The sequence below is a fragment of the Salvelinus alpinus genome, chromosome 3 (genome assembly GCF_045679555.1).
Source record: "Salvelinus alpinus chromosome 3, SLU_Salpinus.1, whole genome shotgun sequence".
In the NCBI taxonomy this organism is placed as follows: domain Eukaryota; kingdom Metazoa; phylum Chordata; class Actinopteri; order Salmoniformes; family Salmonidae; genus Salvelinus; species Salvelinus alpinus.
Window position 1 is genome coordinate 3124311 of NC_092088.1, and position 18061 is coordinate 3142371.

Sequence of the window (18061 nt, forward strand, 5' to 3'; positions counted from 1 at the left end):
CTGTGGTAACCATGCTGGTTAAGTCTGCCTTGAATTCTAAATAAATCATTGACAGTGTCACCAGCAAAGCACCCCCACACCATCACACCTCCTCCTCCATGCTTCACGGTGGGAACCACACATGCAGAGATCATCTGTTCACCTACTCTGCATCTCACAAAGATACGGCCGTTGGAACCAAAAATCTAAAATTTGGACTCATCAGACCAAAAGATTTCCATTGGTATAATGTCCATTGCTCGTGTTTCTTGGTCGAAGCAAGTCTCTTCTTATTGGTGTCATTTAGTAGTGGTTTCTTGCCAGCAATTCGATCATGAAGGCCTGATTTTTTAAAATTTTATTGTATTTTATTTAACCTTTTTAACTTGGCAAGTCAGTTAAGAACAAATTCTTATTTACAATGACGGCCTACCCCGGCCAAACCCGGACGACACTGGGCCAATTGTGCGGCGCCCTATAGGACTCCCAATTATGGCCGGTTGTGATACAGCCTGGAATCGAACCAGGGTCTGTAGTGACACCTCTAGCACTGAGACCGCTGCGCCACTCGGGGGGTCTCCTCTGAACAGTTTACGTTGAGATGTGTCTGTCACTTGAACTCTGAAGCATTTATTTTGGCAGCAATTTCTGAGGCTGTTATCTCTAATGAACGTATCCTCTGCAGCAGAGGTAACTCTGGGTCTTCCTTTCCTGTGGCGGTCCTCATGAGAGCCAGTTTCATCATAGCGCTTGATGATTTTTGCGACTGCACTTTAAGAAACTTTCAAAGTTGTTGACATTTTCCGCATTGACTGACCTTCATGTCTTTAAGTAATGATGGACTGTCGTTTCTCTTTGCTTGTTTGAGCTGTTCTTGCCATAATATGGACTTGGTTCTTTTACCAAATAGGGCTATCTTCTGTATACTACCCCTACCTTGTCACAACACAACCGATTGGTTCAAACACATCAAGCAAAGAAATTCCACAAATTAACTTTTAACAAGGCACATCTGTTAATTGAAATGCATTCCAGGTGACTACTTCATGAAGCTCCAGTGGGGCGACAGGTAGCCTAGTGGTTAGAGCGTTGGACTAGTAACTGAAAGATTGCAAGTTCAAATCCCCGAGCTGACAAGGTACAAATCTGTTGTTCTGCCCCTGAACAAGGCCACTTGTTCCCCAGTACTGTTCCCCAGTAGGCCGTCATTGTAAATAAGAATGTGTTCTTAACTGACCTGCCTAGTTAAATAAAGGTAAAAAAATATTTAAAAAAGCTTGGTGAGAGAATGTCAAGATTGTGCAAAACTGTCATCAAGGCAAAGGGTGGCTACTTTGAAGAATCTCAAATATAATCTTACTTTACGTTCCAAATGGCACCCTATTTCCTATATAGTGCACTACTATTGACCAGGACCAATAGGGAGTCACATAGGTAGTGCACTACTTTTGACCAGGGCCCATAGGTAGTACACTACTTTTGACCAGGGCCAATAGGGAATCCAATAGGTAGTGCACTACTTTTGACCAGGGCCAATAGGGAATCCAATAGGTAGTGTACTACTTTAGACCAGGGCCAATAGGTAGTGTACTACTTTAGACCAGGGCCCATAGGTAGTGCACTACTTTTGACCAGGGCCCATAGGTAGTGTACTACTTTTGACCAGGACAAATAGGGAATCCAATAGGTAGTGTACTACTTTAGACCAGGGCCAATAGGTAGTGTACTACTTTAGACCAGGGCCAATAGGTAGTGCACTACTTTTGACGAGGACCAATAGGGAATCCAATAGGTAGTGCACTACTTTTGACCAGGGCCAATAGGGAATCCAATAGGTAGTGCACTACTTTTGACCAGGGCCCATAGGTAGTGCACTACTTTTGACCAGGACCAATAGGGAATCCCATAGGACTCTGGTCTAAAGTAGTGCACTATAAAGGGAATAGGGTGCCATTTGGGGCATCGGCTTTATAACTGACCTTTGACCTGTGATTGTGTCTCTGTCTCTCCCGTTAGATATGATGAGTGGGTCAAAGCTGACAAGATTGTACGTCCGGCCAATAAGAATGTTCAGAAGATTAAACACCGCAAGAAAATAAAGGTAGGAGAAATTAATGTTTGTTTTTTAATTCTATTTTGAATATTAGCCATTTCAATTGAATATACATTATAGACAGTTGTTTCTGTCTATGAAGATGACATGGAGATTACCACAAGATGCCCTAAACATAGTCTTCCTGCCCTCCCAGAACAAAGCGGAGAGAGACCGCCTGGAACGACTGAACGACGACTTGGGGAGTCCGTCCCCCAACAGACTACGTGTCCCTCGCCCCTCCTCCAAATCCCTCGGCCCCTGGTCTGGCTCCGGTCCCTGCTCAGCCCATGAGCGCCATGTCTTCTCCAAGATGGAGGACGGTGAGAACCAAAGGACTCTGACTCTGCAGTCTCCAGTCAAGTCTATTGAAATCACTTCTATCCTCAATGGCTTGCAAGGTAGTCACTGCTCTACCTGGCGTTGTACTCTAACAGTATACAGGTAGTCACTGCTCTACCTGGCGTTGTACTCTAACAGTATACAGGTAGTCACTGCTCTACCTGGCGTTGTACTCTAACAGTATACAGGTAGTCACTGCTCTACCTGGCTATGTACTCTAACAGTATACAGGTGGTCACTGCTCTACCTGGCGTTGTACTCTAACAGTATACAGGTAGTCACTGCTCTACCTGGCTATGTACTCTAACAGTATACAGGTAGTCACTGCTCTACCTGGCGTTGTACTCTAACAGTATACAGGTAGTCACTGCTCTACCTGGCTATGTACTCTAACAGTATACAGGTGGTCACTGCTCTACCTGGCGTTGTACTCTAACAGTATACAGGTAGTCACTGCTCTACCTGGCGTTGTACTCTAACAGTATACAGGTAGTCACTGCTCTACCTGGCGTTGTACTCTAACAGTATACAGGTAGTCACTGCTCTACCTGGCTATGTACTCTAACAGTATACAGGTGGTCACTGCTCTACCTGGCGTTGTACTCTAACAGTATACAGGTAGTCACTGCTCTACCTGGCTATGTACTCTAACAGTATACAGGTAGTCACTGCTCTACCTGGCGTTGTACTCTAACAGTATACAGGTAGTCACTGCTCTACCTGGCGTTGTACTCTAACAGTATACAGGTGGTCACTGCTCTACCTGGCTATGTACTCTAACAGTATACAGGTAGTCACTGCTCTACCTGGCGTTGTACTCTAACAGTATACAGGTGGTCACTGCTCTACCTGGCGTTGTACTCTAACAGTATACAGGTGGTCACTGCTCTACCTGGCGTTGTACTCTAACAGTATACAGGTAGTCACTGCTCTACCTGGTGTTGTACTCTAACAGTATACAGGTGGTCACTGCTCTACCTGGCTATGTACTCTAACAGTATACAGGTAGTCACTGCTCTACCTGGCTATGTACTCTAACAGTATACAGGTAGTCACTGCTCTACCTGGCGTTGTACTCTAACAGTATACAGGTAGTCACTGCTCTACCTGGCTATGTACTCTAACAGTATACAGGTAGTCACTGCTCTACCTGGCGTTGTACTCTAACAGTATACAGGTAGTTACTGCTCTACCTGGCGTTGTACTCTAACAGTATACAGGTAGTCACTGCTCTACCTGGCGTTGTACTCTAACAGTATACAGGTAGTCACTGCTCTACCTGGCGTTGTACTCTAACAGTATACAGGTGGTCACTGCTCTACCTGGCGTTGTACTCTAACAGTATACAGGTGGTCACTGCTCTACCTGGCATTGTACTCTAACAGTATACAGGTAGTCACTGCTCTACCTGGCGTTGTACTCTAACAGTATACAGGTAGTCACTGCTCTACCTGGCGTTGTACTCTAACAGTATACAGGTAGTCAAATGGATAGGATATGTCATTCAAATTACATTTTGTTTCGTGACTTTGACTATTGAACAAGTTATCAAATTTTAAGGCAAATTTTTTACTCAATATTTTTGCAATTTCTTACTCAATGTTTTGCCTCTTGATTGTTGAACAATTAACTTGTTTAGTTTCAGTAGTTTGAGTTCAGTAGATTGTATTTCACTCACATTGATGGGAGTGCTGTTGTGTTGCCTAAGCCATTGTAGTGGAAGTTTGTGGTGCCAAAATCATTGTCAAGGTACTAAAATGTTGTTTTTCTTTGCTTCCTTCAGCCTCAGAGAGTTCAACAGACGAGTCTGATCAGGATGGTGGGCGTGAGGACGAAGATGACCATCCAGGTTCAGGGGGTCGCGGCGGTCTCAGAAAGGGGGGTCCCCCCAAACCTCTTCACGCCTTAGACCGCTGGGAGGGTACCGCCTCTACCGATGTCCCCAAACCACCATTGGTCACAGGGAAGAGCCAAGAACCAATCAGTATCGAAACCCCGGAGGCTGGGAAGCGGCGTAGCCAACCAGAGTTTGAGGCTGAGAGGGAGGGGCCAGGTAGCTCCGCCTCCAGGAAGAGGAAGTCAGAAGGAGTGGCAGGGGAGCAACAGACCTCTAAAGGACCCCCATCCAAAACCAAGCTCCCAACCAGGAGCACCAGGAGCGCAGACTGGCTGCCGGGAGGCTCCAACAGGAGGGCCCAGGAGAGAGCAGGAGGTCTAGGAGAAGACAGAGGAGGAGCAGGAGGTTCCTCTAGCAGCAGCTCAGATGATGGAGGTGCACCTCCCACTGAGCCCCACCAGACCGATGGAGACCGACCCAGCTCCCGTCCCAAAGCTTCCCCCTCTAAGAAGTACAACGGCATGAAGGACAAGGCAGCCAAGAGTGGCACCGGTGGTGGAGGCGGCACCCGCCCTGCGGGATTCTGGGAGATCCCTGAGAAGAGGGCTAAGATGGCAGCCAGCAGTGTGGAGGAGAGGGAGAGAGAGAGAGCGAGACCGGCTGGTGGCAGTCGTACCAAGGGACAGAAGGATGTGTGGTCCAGTATTCAGGCCCAGTGGCCGAAGAAGACCCTGAAGGAGCTGTTCTCTGACTCCGACACGGAGGCTGCTAACTCCCCTCCTCCGCCTGGACCGGCCCAGTCCTCATCATCATGCCACGAGGAGAGGGAGAGCAGGGGGGAGCGGGATGGAGACGAGACAGGAGGAGGAGGCCCGGAAAGGGAGAGCAGGGGGGAGCGGGACGGGGAGGGAGACGAGGCAGGAGGAGGAGGCCCGGAGAGGGAGAGCAGGGGGGAGCGGGACGGGGAGGGAGACGAGGCAGGAGGAGGCCCAGAGAGGGAGGACCATGACCCCTCAGAGGAGAACCAGGGGCAGGAGAAGAGGAGGAGTGAGCAGGACTTCCCCTCCAGTGGATCTAACTCAGTACTCAACACCCCTCCCACCACCCCAGAGTCCCCATCCATGGGACATAGCGGTAATGGGGCCATGGAGCAAGGGGCTGGAACTGGCTCTGACCGGACTCAGCCCTCCTGTCCTCCCCTGTCTGTAACCCCTGCTCTGGGTACAACGCCCTCCTCGGACCCCCTGGCTCCGGGGCGCCCCAACCCCCTGGCAGAGGAAGGCGGTTGTGGTCGCAGTGAGACAGACAGCAGTACAGTGGAGGTGGAAAGTCTAGGAGGGGAGCTGCAGGACCAGCACTTACCCCAAGGTAAGTGTTGACTAGCCAAATGTCTGCTGGCATCAGTGTCCTAGATACCGTCACCTGCCGTTGTGCCCTTGAGCAAGACACTGCTCACAGGGCACTACACTAGTAGCTGCCCACTGCTCCAGCCCTTCCCACCAGAATGTGTATTTGTGTGTACTGTGCCTGCAGAAAGTATTCAAACCCCTTTCAGTCGACGAGATTTAATTCTGCAGAATGCACAGTTACATTTAGACAACAGCTTAAAAACACAGAGGATACTACATTCAATGAAACAAGTCCTAACCTGCCTACCGACTGGCGCAGTATCGCAGTGCTAGAGGCGTCACTACAGACCCGGGTTCGATCCCGGGCTGTATCACAACCGGCCGTGATCGGGAGTCCCATAGGGTGGCGCACAATTGTCCCAGCGTCGTCCGGGTTAGGGGAGGGTTTGGCCGGGAGGGCTTTACTTGGCTCATCGCGCTCTAGCGACACCTTGTGGCGGGTCGGGCGCCTGCAGGCTGACCTCATCATCAGTTGAACAGTGTTTCCTCTGACACGTTGGTGCGGCTGGCTTCCGGGTTAAGCTGGCAGGTGTTAAAAGCTCGGTTTGCCGGGTCATGTTTCGGGGGACGCATGACTCGACCTTCACCTCCCGAGGCCGTTGGGGAGTTGCAGCGACGAGACAAGATCGGAGAAAAATGTAATAAGTCTGATCGCAGTGGCTATGGTTGGATCTTTCTGTATATTTGTTCTTACATTGATGCTGGACAGTTGGCTCTGTTTGCAGAGGACTCTGCCAGTGCCGTCTCCTCTTCTCTGTGGTAGTAGATCATGTAGAGGGTCCAGTACGGTCCGTGACTGTCTCTGTTTTGTGTTATGATCTTGCTTGGCCTTTTCTGTACACTCTCCAGTGCAGCTTCCTGCTTCTTTGTGCAGCCCACCAGCAACACACTTTTCTCCTGACTTTACATTCATTAATCTGATGACTGTTATTTATCTAATCAACTAAGTATATTTAATTGTTACCCAATTAAATGAATCATGTAACAATTAACTCATTAGGATTTGGGCCACCACGAGAGCGGTTATTTAGAGTTACCATCTCCCCAATTAAACTCTAAAGGTCTTGACCTATCACATCCATAAACAGTCAACTTATTCATCATAACCTCGTATCATATCATGTCGTAAACCTGTCGTAACCTTGCATCTGCAAAAACGCGAGCCTTACTTATGTTTCAGTACTACACAAATTGGTTTACTTATGTATTTACTAGCTAACTAAATGGTAACACAGGATAAACATACACTCTTAATAGATGAGAAATCGGTCCCTAGCGGACTGACAACGATATGACTGGTTGTTACAAAAGACATGGAGAGGGATAGAGATACTTAACGTTGCTACATTTAGAAACTTCATTTTTACTTTACAGACAAACCGCCGCCCGGTTGGAGTAAGAAAATCCTTGGTTTCTCTCGGTGGACAGGGACTTCTGGGAAAAGGGTGCTGGGCCTTTTCGCGGCACGCTTGTAAGGCTCTGATTGTCCGAAAGGGGGACCCGTCTTCTACTGTTGTTCTCCTCTGCAGTCGTCCGGTATCCGGTAACTTATCGTGTATTCCTGAACGGAACTACAGAGTTTATTCTACTCCCATTTTCTTTGAAGATAGGCTAGCCAGCCATGTCGATGGTTTGAAGATAGGCTAGCCAGCTGTGTCGATGGTTCCCATTGGGGTGATGAGATTAGCGTAATACGATGGTTTGAGCAGAATTGTCCAACTTAAATTTGCTTTTCTAGATACTAGGATCAGCCATACCAGTGATTGTCCGTGAGGTGACTTTATCGTCTCTACCTCGTGTTGAGATTCACAGTTCAAACCACTTTAAATGTGAGCTGCAGCTCTATGTCTCTCAGGTCTAATAGTTTAAATGTGAGCTGCAGCTCTACTTCTCTCAGGTGCTTCTACACCTGCATTGCTTGCTGTTTGGTGTTTTAGGCTGGGTTTCTGTACAGGACTTTGAGATATCAGCTGATGTAAGAACGGCTATATAAATACATTTGATTTGATTTGTAATATGTTAATTCTTAAACCATCATTTTATACAATTGGTTCAAAAGGGCGGTTCCGACAGCCTGACACGCTCTCTGACCTCACTCAAGGGGGGCGGTGACTAATTACTTGTGCAAAGTTATAGAAACAATTTCCTCCTATAGTTTCTAAAATCACATCCCTCTCTTAACCTAAACACTTTCATCATGTTTCATATAGCATGCAGAACGTAGAGGATGTAGTGTGTTACAGTATTTCCTCTATAACATTGTTAATGGCATCACAAAATAACAAACAAACCCGACATCAGTGTTCTTTTAGGTCGCCTCTGACCATTCCCCACGTTCTATGTTAGCAATATTGTTCCAGCATTCGCTTTACAACGTGTTAAGAGTTTCGGCGGGGAAAATCTTTCAAACAAAGGCAAATTCCTCTGGTGAATTTGGAGAGGGAGGGAGCTGAATGTTCTTGTCCTGGATTTACAACTGTCATTATCCCGGCATGGTCGGATGAGAGTGGTGTAGACGTCATCAGTGGGAAGGCTGTTTCTTGCCATCACAGTTAGGAAGTGAAGATGCCTTGAAGTATTTTTCAATGCCTGGTTAATGGGTTGGCCCCCACTGAGTTAGTTGTCCAAGTGGAAGCCAAGGTATTTTGTGCATGTTTCAACTGGAACATTTTAATTTAATGTTTAAGGACTCTTGAAAGATTAGTCCAAATAAAGACTAAAATATATCCTAATAAAATTTTATGAAATTGGTTGTTGATCTTTGCTAGATAAGCATTTTCAGGTCTTGCCATAGATTTTCAAGTAGATTTAACTCAAAACTGTAACTTGGCCACTCAGGAACGTTCACTGGCTTCTTGGTAAGCAACTCCAGTGTATATGTGTCCTTGTGTTTTTGGTTATTGTCCTGCTGAAAGGTGAACTAATCTCCCAGTGCCTGGTGGAAAGCAGACTGAACCAGGTTTTCCACTAGGATTTTGCTAGTGCTTAACTCAGTTCCATTTTTTTTTTTTCCTGAAAGACTCCCCAGTCCTTATTGAGTACAATCATACCCATAACATGATGCAGGCACCACTATGTTTGAAAATATGGAGAGTGGGACTCAGTAATGTGTTGTATTGGATTTATCTCAAATATAACACTTTGTATTCAGTACAAAAAGTGAATTGCTTTGCCAAATGTGTTGTAGTTTTACTTTAGTGCCTTTTTGCAAACAGGATGCATGTTTTGGAATATTTGTATTCTGTACAGGCTTCCTTCTTTCCCTCTGTCATTTATGTTAGTATTGTGGAGTAACTACAATGTTGTTGATCCATCCTCAGGTTTCTCCTGTCACAGCCATTAAACTCTAACTGTTATAAAGTCACCATTGGTCTCATGGTGAAATCCCTGAGCAGTTTCCTTCCTCTCCGACAACTGAGTTAGGAAGGACGCCTGTATCTTTGTAGTGACTGGGTGTATTGATGCACCATCCAAAGTGTAATTAATATGCTCAAAGGGATATTCAATGTCTGCTTTTATTTTTTTACCCATCTACCAATAGGTGTCCTTCGTTGTGAGGCATTGGAAAACCTCCCTGTTCTTTGTGGTTGAATCTGTGTTTGAAATTCACTACTCAACTGAGGGACAGATAATTGTATTTGTGTAGTACAGAGATGAGGTCGTTCAAAAATCATGTTAAACACTATTATTGCACACAGAGTGAGTTATGATGTGACTTGTTTGTACTCCTGAACTAATTTAGGCTTGTCATAACAAAGGGGTTGAATACTCCGACACGAGACATTTCAGCTTTTCATTTTGTATGAATTTGTAAAAATGTAGAAAAACATAATTCCACTTTTAAAATTATGGGGTATTGTGTGAAGGACAGTGACCCAAAAAATCTAAATTTAATCATTTTTTAAATGAAGGCTGTAACACAACAAAGTGAAGGGGTGTGAATACTTTCTGAAGGCTCTGTAACTATATATATGTGTGTGTGTGTGTGTGTGTGTGTGTGTGTGTGTGTGTGTGTGTGTGTGTGTGTGTGTGTGTGTGTGTGTGTGTGTGTGTGTGTGTGTGTGTGTGTGTGTGTGTGTGTGTGTGTGTGTGTGTGTGTGTGTGTGTTGGAGTGGTTCGGCATGGCAGAAGACCCAACTTCCATTTCGTATGGATCAATACAATACAACTTTATCGTTCATTGGGTTAGAACGGCCTTTCCCAACACACACACACACACACACACGTTGAGAGGAACAGGGTCAGCAGCGGTGGAAAGCAATTGTTAGGGGTTTTGGTCAGAAGACCGATTTCTGTCTCGTATGGATCAATGAAGTTGTTTTTCTCCAGACCAGGAGCAGGGAGAGCCTCACCACCATGTAGGGGCAGGATCCCCCTCCTCGCAGAGTAAAGCCTCCCTCCTAGACGGTCCAGGTAGCCTGTCCTCCTCGCACAGCCACTCCAACTCTACCTGCAGTCTGGGGCTCAGTAGTAGCAGTCGGCACGACAACGCTGAACACAAAGCCAAAGGTAAGGAACCTCAACTACCACTGAACACAAAGCCAAAGGTACAGAACCTCAACTACCACTGAACACAAAGCCAAAGGTAAGGAACCTCAACTAACACTGAACACAAAGCCAAAGGTACAGAACCTCAACTAACACTGAACACAAAGCCAAAGGTAAGGAACCTCAACTACCACTGAACACAAAGCCAAAAGTAAGGACAGAAATACCTGACAGATATAATTAGATTCTAATGATTCTAATGTATTTCACTGATGGTTTCAGGGTGGAATATTCTAATCATTCATTTAAACATATAAATTCCATCCACAGATACACATCTGGCACCGTCTCTCTGCCTCAGTCTCCCACTTTGGGAATAAAGTATTTATTTGAAGTGACTCAGCCCACATATTCTCCTGTTCCTCTCTCTTCTCTCTCTGACAAAACTAGCATCATATTCTCACTGTCCTCCTGTCTTCTCCTTCCAGTGTCTGCCAGTCACAAGCGTCAGAAGGAACAGCAGGCAGGTGGAGCAGCAAAGAAACCCAAGCCAAACAGAAAGAGCTCAGTGCCTCCCAAGAAGAACAATAACAGGAAAACTGGTAAGGAAGAGAGTGACAGTACCAACTAGTTTACTGAGGCCTACACTAGGACTGGTGAATCTGAGGCCTACACTAGGACTGGTGAATCTGAGGCCTACACTAGGGCTGGTGAATCTGAGGTCTACACTAGGACTGGTGAATCTGAGGCCTACACTAGGACTGGTGAATCTGAGGTCTACACTAGGACTGGTGAATCTGAGGACCTACACTAGGACTGGTGAATCTGAGGCCTACACTAGGGCTGGTGAATCTGAGGTCTACACTAGGACTGGTGAATCTGAGGCCTACACTAGGACTGGTGACTCTGAGGCCTACACTAGGACTGGTGACTCTGAGGCCTACACTAGGACTGGTGAATCTGAGGTCTACACTAGGACTGGTGACTCTGAGGCCTACACTAGGACTGGTGAATCTGAGGCCTACACTAGGGCTGGTGAATCTGAGGCCTACACTAGGACTGGTGACTCTGAGGCCTACACTAGGACTGGTGAATCTGAGGCCTACACTAGGGCTGGTGACTCTGAGGCCTACACTAGGACTGGTGAATCTGAGGCCTACACTAGGGCTGGTGAATCTGAGGCCTACACTAGGACTGGTGACTCTGAGGCCTACACTAGGACTGGTGAATCTGAGGCCTACACTAGGGCTGGTGAATCTGAGGCCTACACTAGGACTGGTGACTCTGAGGCCTACACTAGGACTGGTGAATCTGAGGCCTACACTAGGACTGGTGACTCTGAGGCCTACACTAGGACTGGTGAATCTGAGGTCTACACTAGGACTGGTGAATCTGAGGCCTACACTAGGACTGGTGAATCTGAGGCCTACACTAGGACTGGTGATTCTGAGGCCTACACTAGGACTGGTGATTCTGAGGCCTACACTAGGACTGGTGAATCTGAGGCCTACACTAGGGCTGGTGAATCTGAGGCCTACACTAGGACTGGTGAATCTGAGGCCTACACTAGGACTGGTGAATCTTGAGGTCTACACTAGGACTGGTGAATCTGAGGTCTACACTAGGACTGGTGAATCTGAGGCCTACACTAGGACTGGTGAATCTGAGGTCTACACTAGGACTGGTGAATCTGAGGTCTACACTAGGACTGGTGACTCTGAGGTCTACACTAGGACTGGTGAATCTGAGGTCTACACTAGGACTGGTGAATCTGAGGTCTACACTAGGACTGGTGACTCTGAGGTCTACACTAGGACTGGTGAATCTGAGGCCTACACTAGGGCTGGTGACTCTGAGGTCTACACTAGGGCTGGTGAATCTGAGGTCTACACTAGGACTGGTGAATCTGAGGCCTACACTAGGACTGGTGATTCTGAGGCCTACACTAGGACTGGTGAATCTGAGGCCTACACTAGGACTGGTGAATCTGAGGCCTACACTAGGACTGGTGAATCTGAGGTCTACACTAGGACTGGTGACTCTGAGGCCTACACTAGGACTGGTGACTCTGAGGTCTACACTAGGACTGGTGAATCTGAGGTCTACACTAGGACTGGTGAATCTGAGGCCTACACTAGGGCTGGTGAATCTGAGGTCTACACTAGGACTGGTGAATCTGAGGCCTACACTAGGACTGGTGAATCTGAGGCCTACACTAGGACTGGTGACTCTGAGGCCTACACTAGGACTGGTGACTCTGAGGCCTACACTAGGACTGGTGACTCTGAGGCCTACACTAGGACTGGTGAATCTGAGGCCTACACTAGGACTGGTGAATCTGAGGCCTACACTAGGACTGGTGATTCTGAGGCCTACACTAGGACTGGTGAATCTGAGGCCTACACTAGGACTGGTGAATCTGAGGTCTACACTATGGCTGGTGAATCTGAGGTCTACACTAGGACTGGTGAATCTGAGGTCTACACTAGGACTGGTGAATCTGAGGTCTACACTAGGACTGGTGAATCTGAGGCCTACACTAGGACTTGTGAATTTGGCCAGTATGTATCACGTGTCTTAGAGTAGGAGTTGAATAAGATTATATTGATAGGGGAGGGACCTGATCCTAGATCAGTACTCTGAGATGCTTGATACATACGGCCCCTGACTGACTTCCTACCTCTCCTATTGCTCTCTCCTTCTGGCATCTGAAATTATCAGAGCCACAGTACGATCAGCTGTAGAACCAGCTGTGTTTTTATAGAAGCTGAAAAAACAGTTGTGTTTCTATAGAAGCTGTAGACTCCAGTTGTGTTTCTATAGAAGCTGTAGACTCCAGTTGTGTTTCTATAGAAGCTGAAAAACCAGCTGTGTTTCTATAGAAGCTGTAGACTCCAGCTGTGTTTCTATAGAAGCTGTAGACTCCAGCTGTGTTTCTATAGAAGCTGTAAAACCAGCTGTGTTTCTATAGAAGCTGTAGACTCCAGCTGTGTTTCTATAGAAGCTGTAGACTCCAGCTGTGTTTCTATAGAAGCTGTAAAACCAGCTGTGTTTCTATAGAAGCTGTAAAACCAGTTGTGTTTCTATAGAAGCTGTAGACTCCAGCTGTGTTTCTATAGAAGCTGTAAAACCAGTTGTGTTTCTATAGAAGCTGTAGAACCAGTTGTGTTTCTATAGAAGCTGTAGAACCAGTTGTGTTACTATAGAAGCTGAAAAACCAGCTGTGTTTCTATAGAAGCTGAAAAACCAGCTGTGTTTCTATAGAAGCTGTAAAACCAGTTGTGTTTCTATAGAAGCTGTAGAACCAGCTGTGTTTCTATAGAAGCTGTAGAACCAGTTGTGTTACTATAGAAGCTGAAAAACCAGCTGTGTTTCTATAGAAGCTGAAAAACCAGCTGTGTTTCTATAGAAGCTGTAAAACCAGTTGTGTTTCTATAGAAGCTGTAGAACCAGTTGTGTTTCTATAGAAGCTGTAGAACCAATTCATCAACTTGTATGAGTTGTTGACACAAATTACACTTGTAGCTAATTAATATCTTCCTTCTGTTCGGTCTCCTCTTCCTCCCTCCTACAGCCCACAGCAGTGACAGTGAAGACCCGTCATTGGGCGAGAGCACAGCCAGGTCTTCAGCCTCCAAGACCCATGTTGCAGCAGACATGAAGGGGTCCATCTCGCCCAAGTGTCCCAGCCTGGGACAGGGACGCGCCCCTCCATCCAGCCAGAAGTACCACAAGCCGCATGGTGACCCCGACCACCATCACCATCTTCACAGTCGGGAACATCACCGGGAGCGTGAGCAACATCACCCTCACCATAGAGCACCCTCACTATAGAGAGCACCCTCACCATAGAGCACCCTCACCATAGAGCACCATCACCCTCACCATAGAGAGCACCCTCACTATAGAGAGCACCCTCACCATAGAGAGCACCATCACCCTCACCATAGAGCACCCTCACTATAGAGAGCACCCTCACCATAGAGCACCATCACCATAGAGAACACCCTCACCATAGAGAGCACCATCACTCTCACCATAGAGAACACCCTCACTATAGAGAGCACCCTCACCATAGAGCACCATCACCATAGAGAACACCCTCACCATAGAGAGCACCATCACCCTCACCATAGAGCACCCTCACTATAGAGAGCACCCTCACCATAGAGCACCCTCACCATAGAGAACACCCTCACCATAGAGAGCACCATCACCCTCACCATAGAGCACCCTCACTATAGAGAGCACCCTCACCATAGAGAACACCCTCACTATAGAGAGTACCATCACCCTCACCATAGAGCACCCTCACCATAGAGAACACCCTCACCATAGAGAGTACCCTCACCATAGAGAACACCCTCACCATAGAGAGCACCCTCACCATAGAGAGCACCATCACCCTCACCATAGAGAACACCCTCACCATAGAGAGTACCCTCACCATAGAGAACACCCTCACCATAGAGAGCACCCTCACCATAGAGAACACCCTCACCATAGAGAACACCCTCACCATAGAGATCACCCTCACCATAGAGCACCCTCACTATAGAGAGCACCCTCACCATAGAGCACCATCACCCTCACCATAGAGCACCCTCACCATAGAGAGTACCCTCACCATAGAGAACACCCTCACCATAGAGAGCACCCTCACCATAGAGCACCCTCACCATAGAGAACACCCTCACCATAGAGCACCCTCACCATAGAGCACCCTCACCATAGAGCACCCTCACCATAGAGCACCATCACCCTCACCATAGAGAACACCCTCACCATAGAGCACCCTCACCATAGAGCACCCTCACTATAGAGAGCACCCTCACCATAGAGCACCCTCACCATAGAGCACCCTCACCATAGAGCACCATCACCCTCACCATAGAGAACACCCTCACCATAGAGCACCCTCACCATAGAGCACCCTCACCATAGAGCACCCTCACCATAGAGCACCATCACCCTCACCATAGAGAACACCCTCACCATAGAGAGCACCCTCACCATAGAGCACCATCACCATAGAGCACCCTCACCATAGAGCACCCTCACCATAGAGCACCATCACCCTCACCATAGAGAACACCCTCACCATAGAGGGCACCCTCACCATAGAGCACCCTCACCATAGAGCACCATCACCCTCACCATAGAGAACACCCTCACCATAGAGAGCACCCTCACCATAGAGCACCCTCACCATAGAGCACCCTCACCATAGAGCACCCTCACCATAGAGCACCATCACCCTCACCATAGAGCACCCTCACCATAGAGCACCCTCACCATAGAGCACCCTCACCATAGAGCACCATCACCCTCACCATAGAGCACCCTCACCATAGAGCACCCTCACCATAGAGAACACCCTCACCATAGAGGGCACCCTCACCATAGAGCACCCTCACCATAGAGCACCATCACCCTCACCATAGAGAACACCCTCACCATAGAGAGCACCCTCACCATAGAGAGCACCCTCACCATAGAGCACCCTCACCATAGAGCAACCTAACCATAGAGCACCCTCACCATAGAGCACCCTCACCATCAGATAGAGCACCCTCACCATAGAGCACCCTCACCATAGAGCACCCTCACCATAGAGCACCATCACCCTCACTATAGAGCACCCTCACCATAGAGCACCCTCACCATAGAGCACCCTCACCATAGTGCACCCTCACCATAGAGCACCCTCACTATAGAGAGCACCCTCACCATAGAGAACACCCTCACCATAGAGCACCCTCACTATAGAGAGCACCCTCACCATAGAGCACCCTCACCATAGAGAACACCCTCACCATAGAGAGCACCATCACCCTCACCATAGAGCACCCTCACTATAGAGAGCACCCTCACCATAGAGAACACCCTCACTATAGAGAGTACCATCACCCTCACCATAGAGCACCCTCACCATAGAGAACACCCTCACCATAGAGAGTACCCTCACCATAGAGAACACCCTCACCATAGAGAGCACCCTCACCATAGAGAGCACCATCACCCTCACCATAGAGAACACCCTCACCATAGAGAGTACCCTCACCATAGAGAACACCCTCACCATAGAGAGCACCCTCACCATAGAGAACACCCTCACCATAGAGAACACCCTCACCATAGAGATCACCCTCACCATAGAGCACCCTCACTATAGAGAGCACCCTCACCATAGAGCACCATCACCCTCACCATAGAGCACCCTCACCATAGAGAGTACCCTCACCATAGAGAACACCCTCACCATAGAGAGCACCCTCACCATAGAGCACCCTCACCATAGAGAACACCCTCACCATAGAGCACCCTCACCATAGAGCACCCTCACCATAGAGCACCATCACCCTCACCATAGAGAACACCCTCACCATAGAGCACCCTCACCATAGAGCACCCTCACTATAGAGAGCACCCTCACCATAGAGCACCCTCACCATAGAGCACCCTCACCATAGAGCACCATCACCCTCACCATAGAGAACACCCTCACCATAGAGCACCCTCACCATAGAGCACCCTCACCATAGAGCACCCTCACCATAGAGCACCATCACCCTCACCATAGAGAACACCCTCACCATAGAGAGCACCCTCACCATAGAGCACCCTCACCATAGAGCACCCTCACCATAGAGCACCATCACCCTCACCATAGAGAACACCCTCACCATAGAGGGCACCCTCACCATAGAGGGCACCCTCACCATAGAGCACCCTCACCATAGAGCACCATCACCCTCACCATAGAGAACACCCTCACCATAGAGAGCACCCTCACCATAGAGCACCCTCACCATAGAGCACCCTCACCATAGAGCACCCTCACCATAGAGCACCCTCACCATAGAGCACCCTCACCATAGAGCACCATCACCCTCACCATAGAGCACCCTCACCATAGAGCACCCTCACCATAGAGAACACCCTCACCATAGAGGGCACCCTCACCATAGAGCACCCTCACCATAGAGCACCATCACCCTCACCATAGAGAACACCCTCACCATAGAGAGCACCCTCACCATAGAGAGCACCCTCACCATAGAGCACCCTCACCATAGAGCACCCTCACCATAGAGCACCCTCACCATAGAGCACCATCACCCTCACCATAGAGCACCCTCACCATAGAGCACCCTCACCATAGAGCACCCTCACCATAGAGCACCATCACCCTCACCATAGAGCACCCTCACCATAGAGCACCCTCACCATAGTGCACCCTCACCATAGAGCACCCTCACCATAGAGCACCCTCACTATAGAGAGCACCCTCACCATAGAGAACACCCTCACCATAGAGCACCCTCACCATAGAGAGCACCCTCACCATAGAGAACACCCTCACCATAGAGCACCCTCACCATAGAGAACACCCTCACCATAGAGCACCCTCACCATAGAGAACACCACAGAGAGCACCATGGGGGGGTGATTTGCAAAAAAAATAAAACATGCAACTAGCACTTGAAGCATTGACATACGGCACACTGTGCTGTTTAGCGTTCTAGTCAGAATCACCCCACTGAGACCTCTCCTTTAAATGTTGTTCCTCTCCATCCCACCAAGTCCTCTCCTTTAAATGTTGTTCCTCTCCATCCCACTGAGTCCTCTCCTTTAAATGTTGTTCCTCTCCATCCCACCGAGTCCTCTCCTTTAAATGTTGTTCCTCTCCATCCCACCGAGTCCTCTCCTTTAAATGTTGTTCGTCTCCATCCCACCGAGTCATCTCCTTTAAATGTTGTTCCTCTCCATCCCACCGAGTCCTCTCCTTTAAATGTTGTTCCTCTCCATCCCACCGAGTCCTCTCCTTTAAATGTTGTTCCTATCCATCCCACCGAGTCCTCTCCTTTAAATGTTGTTCCTCTCCATCCCACCAAGTCCTCTCCTTTAAAT

The 18061-nt window shown here is 48.1% G+C and overlaps 1 protein-coding gene across 1 annotated transcript in view; it reads left to right on the forward strand.

Annotated features, from left to right (window-relative positions):
• Positions 1-18061, forward strand: part of arid4b (AT-rich interaction domain 4B) — a 295187-nt gene that overhangs the window by 269201 nt on the left and 7925 nt on the right. The window contains exons 18-23 of the mRNA XM_071391284.1: positions 1996-2080; positions 2229-2394; positions 4197-5618; positions 9989-10168; positions 10636-10749; positions 13722-13940. Of these exons, the coding sequence (XP_071247385.1) occupies positions 1996-2080; positions 2229-2394; positions 4197-5618; positions 9989-10168; positions 10636-10749; positions 13722-13940 (2186 nt within the window). The remainder of the gene's footprint in view (positions 1-1995; positions 2081-2228; positions 2395-4196; positions 5619-9988; positions 10169-10635; positions 10750-13721; positions 13941-18061) is intronic.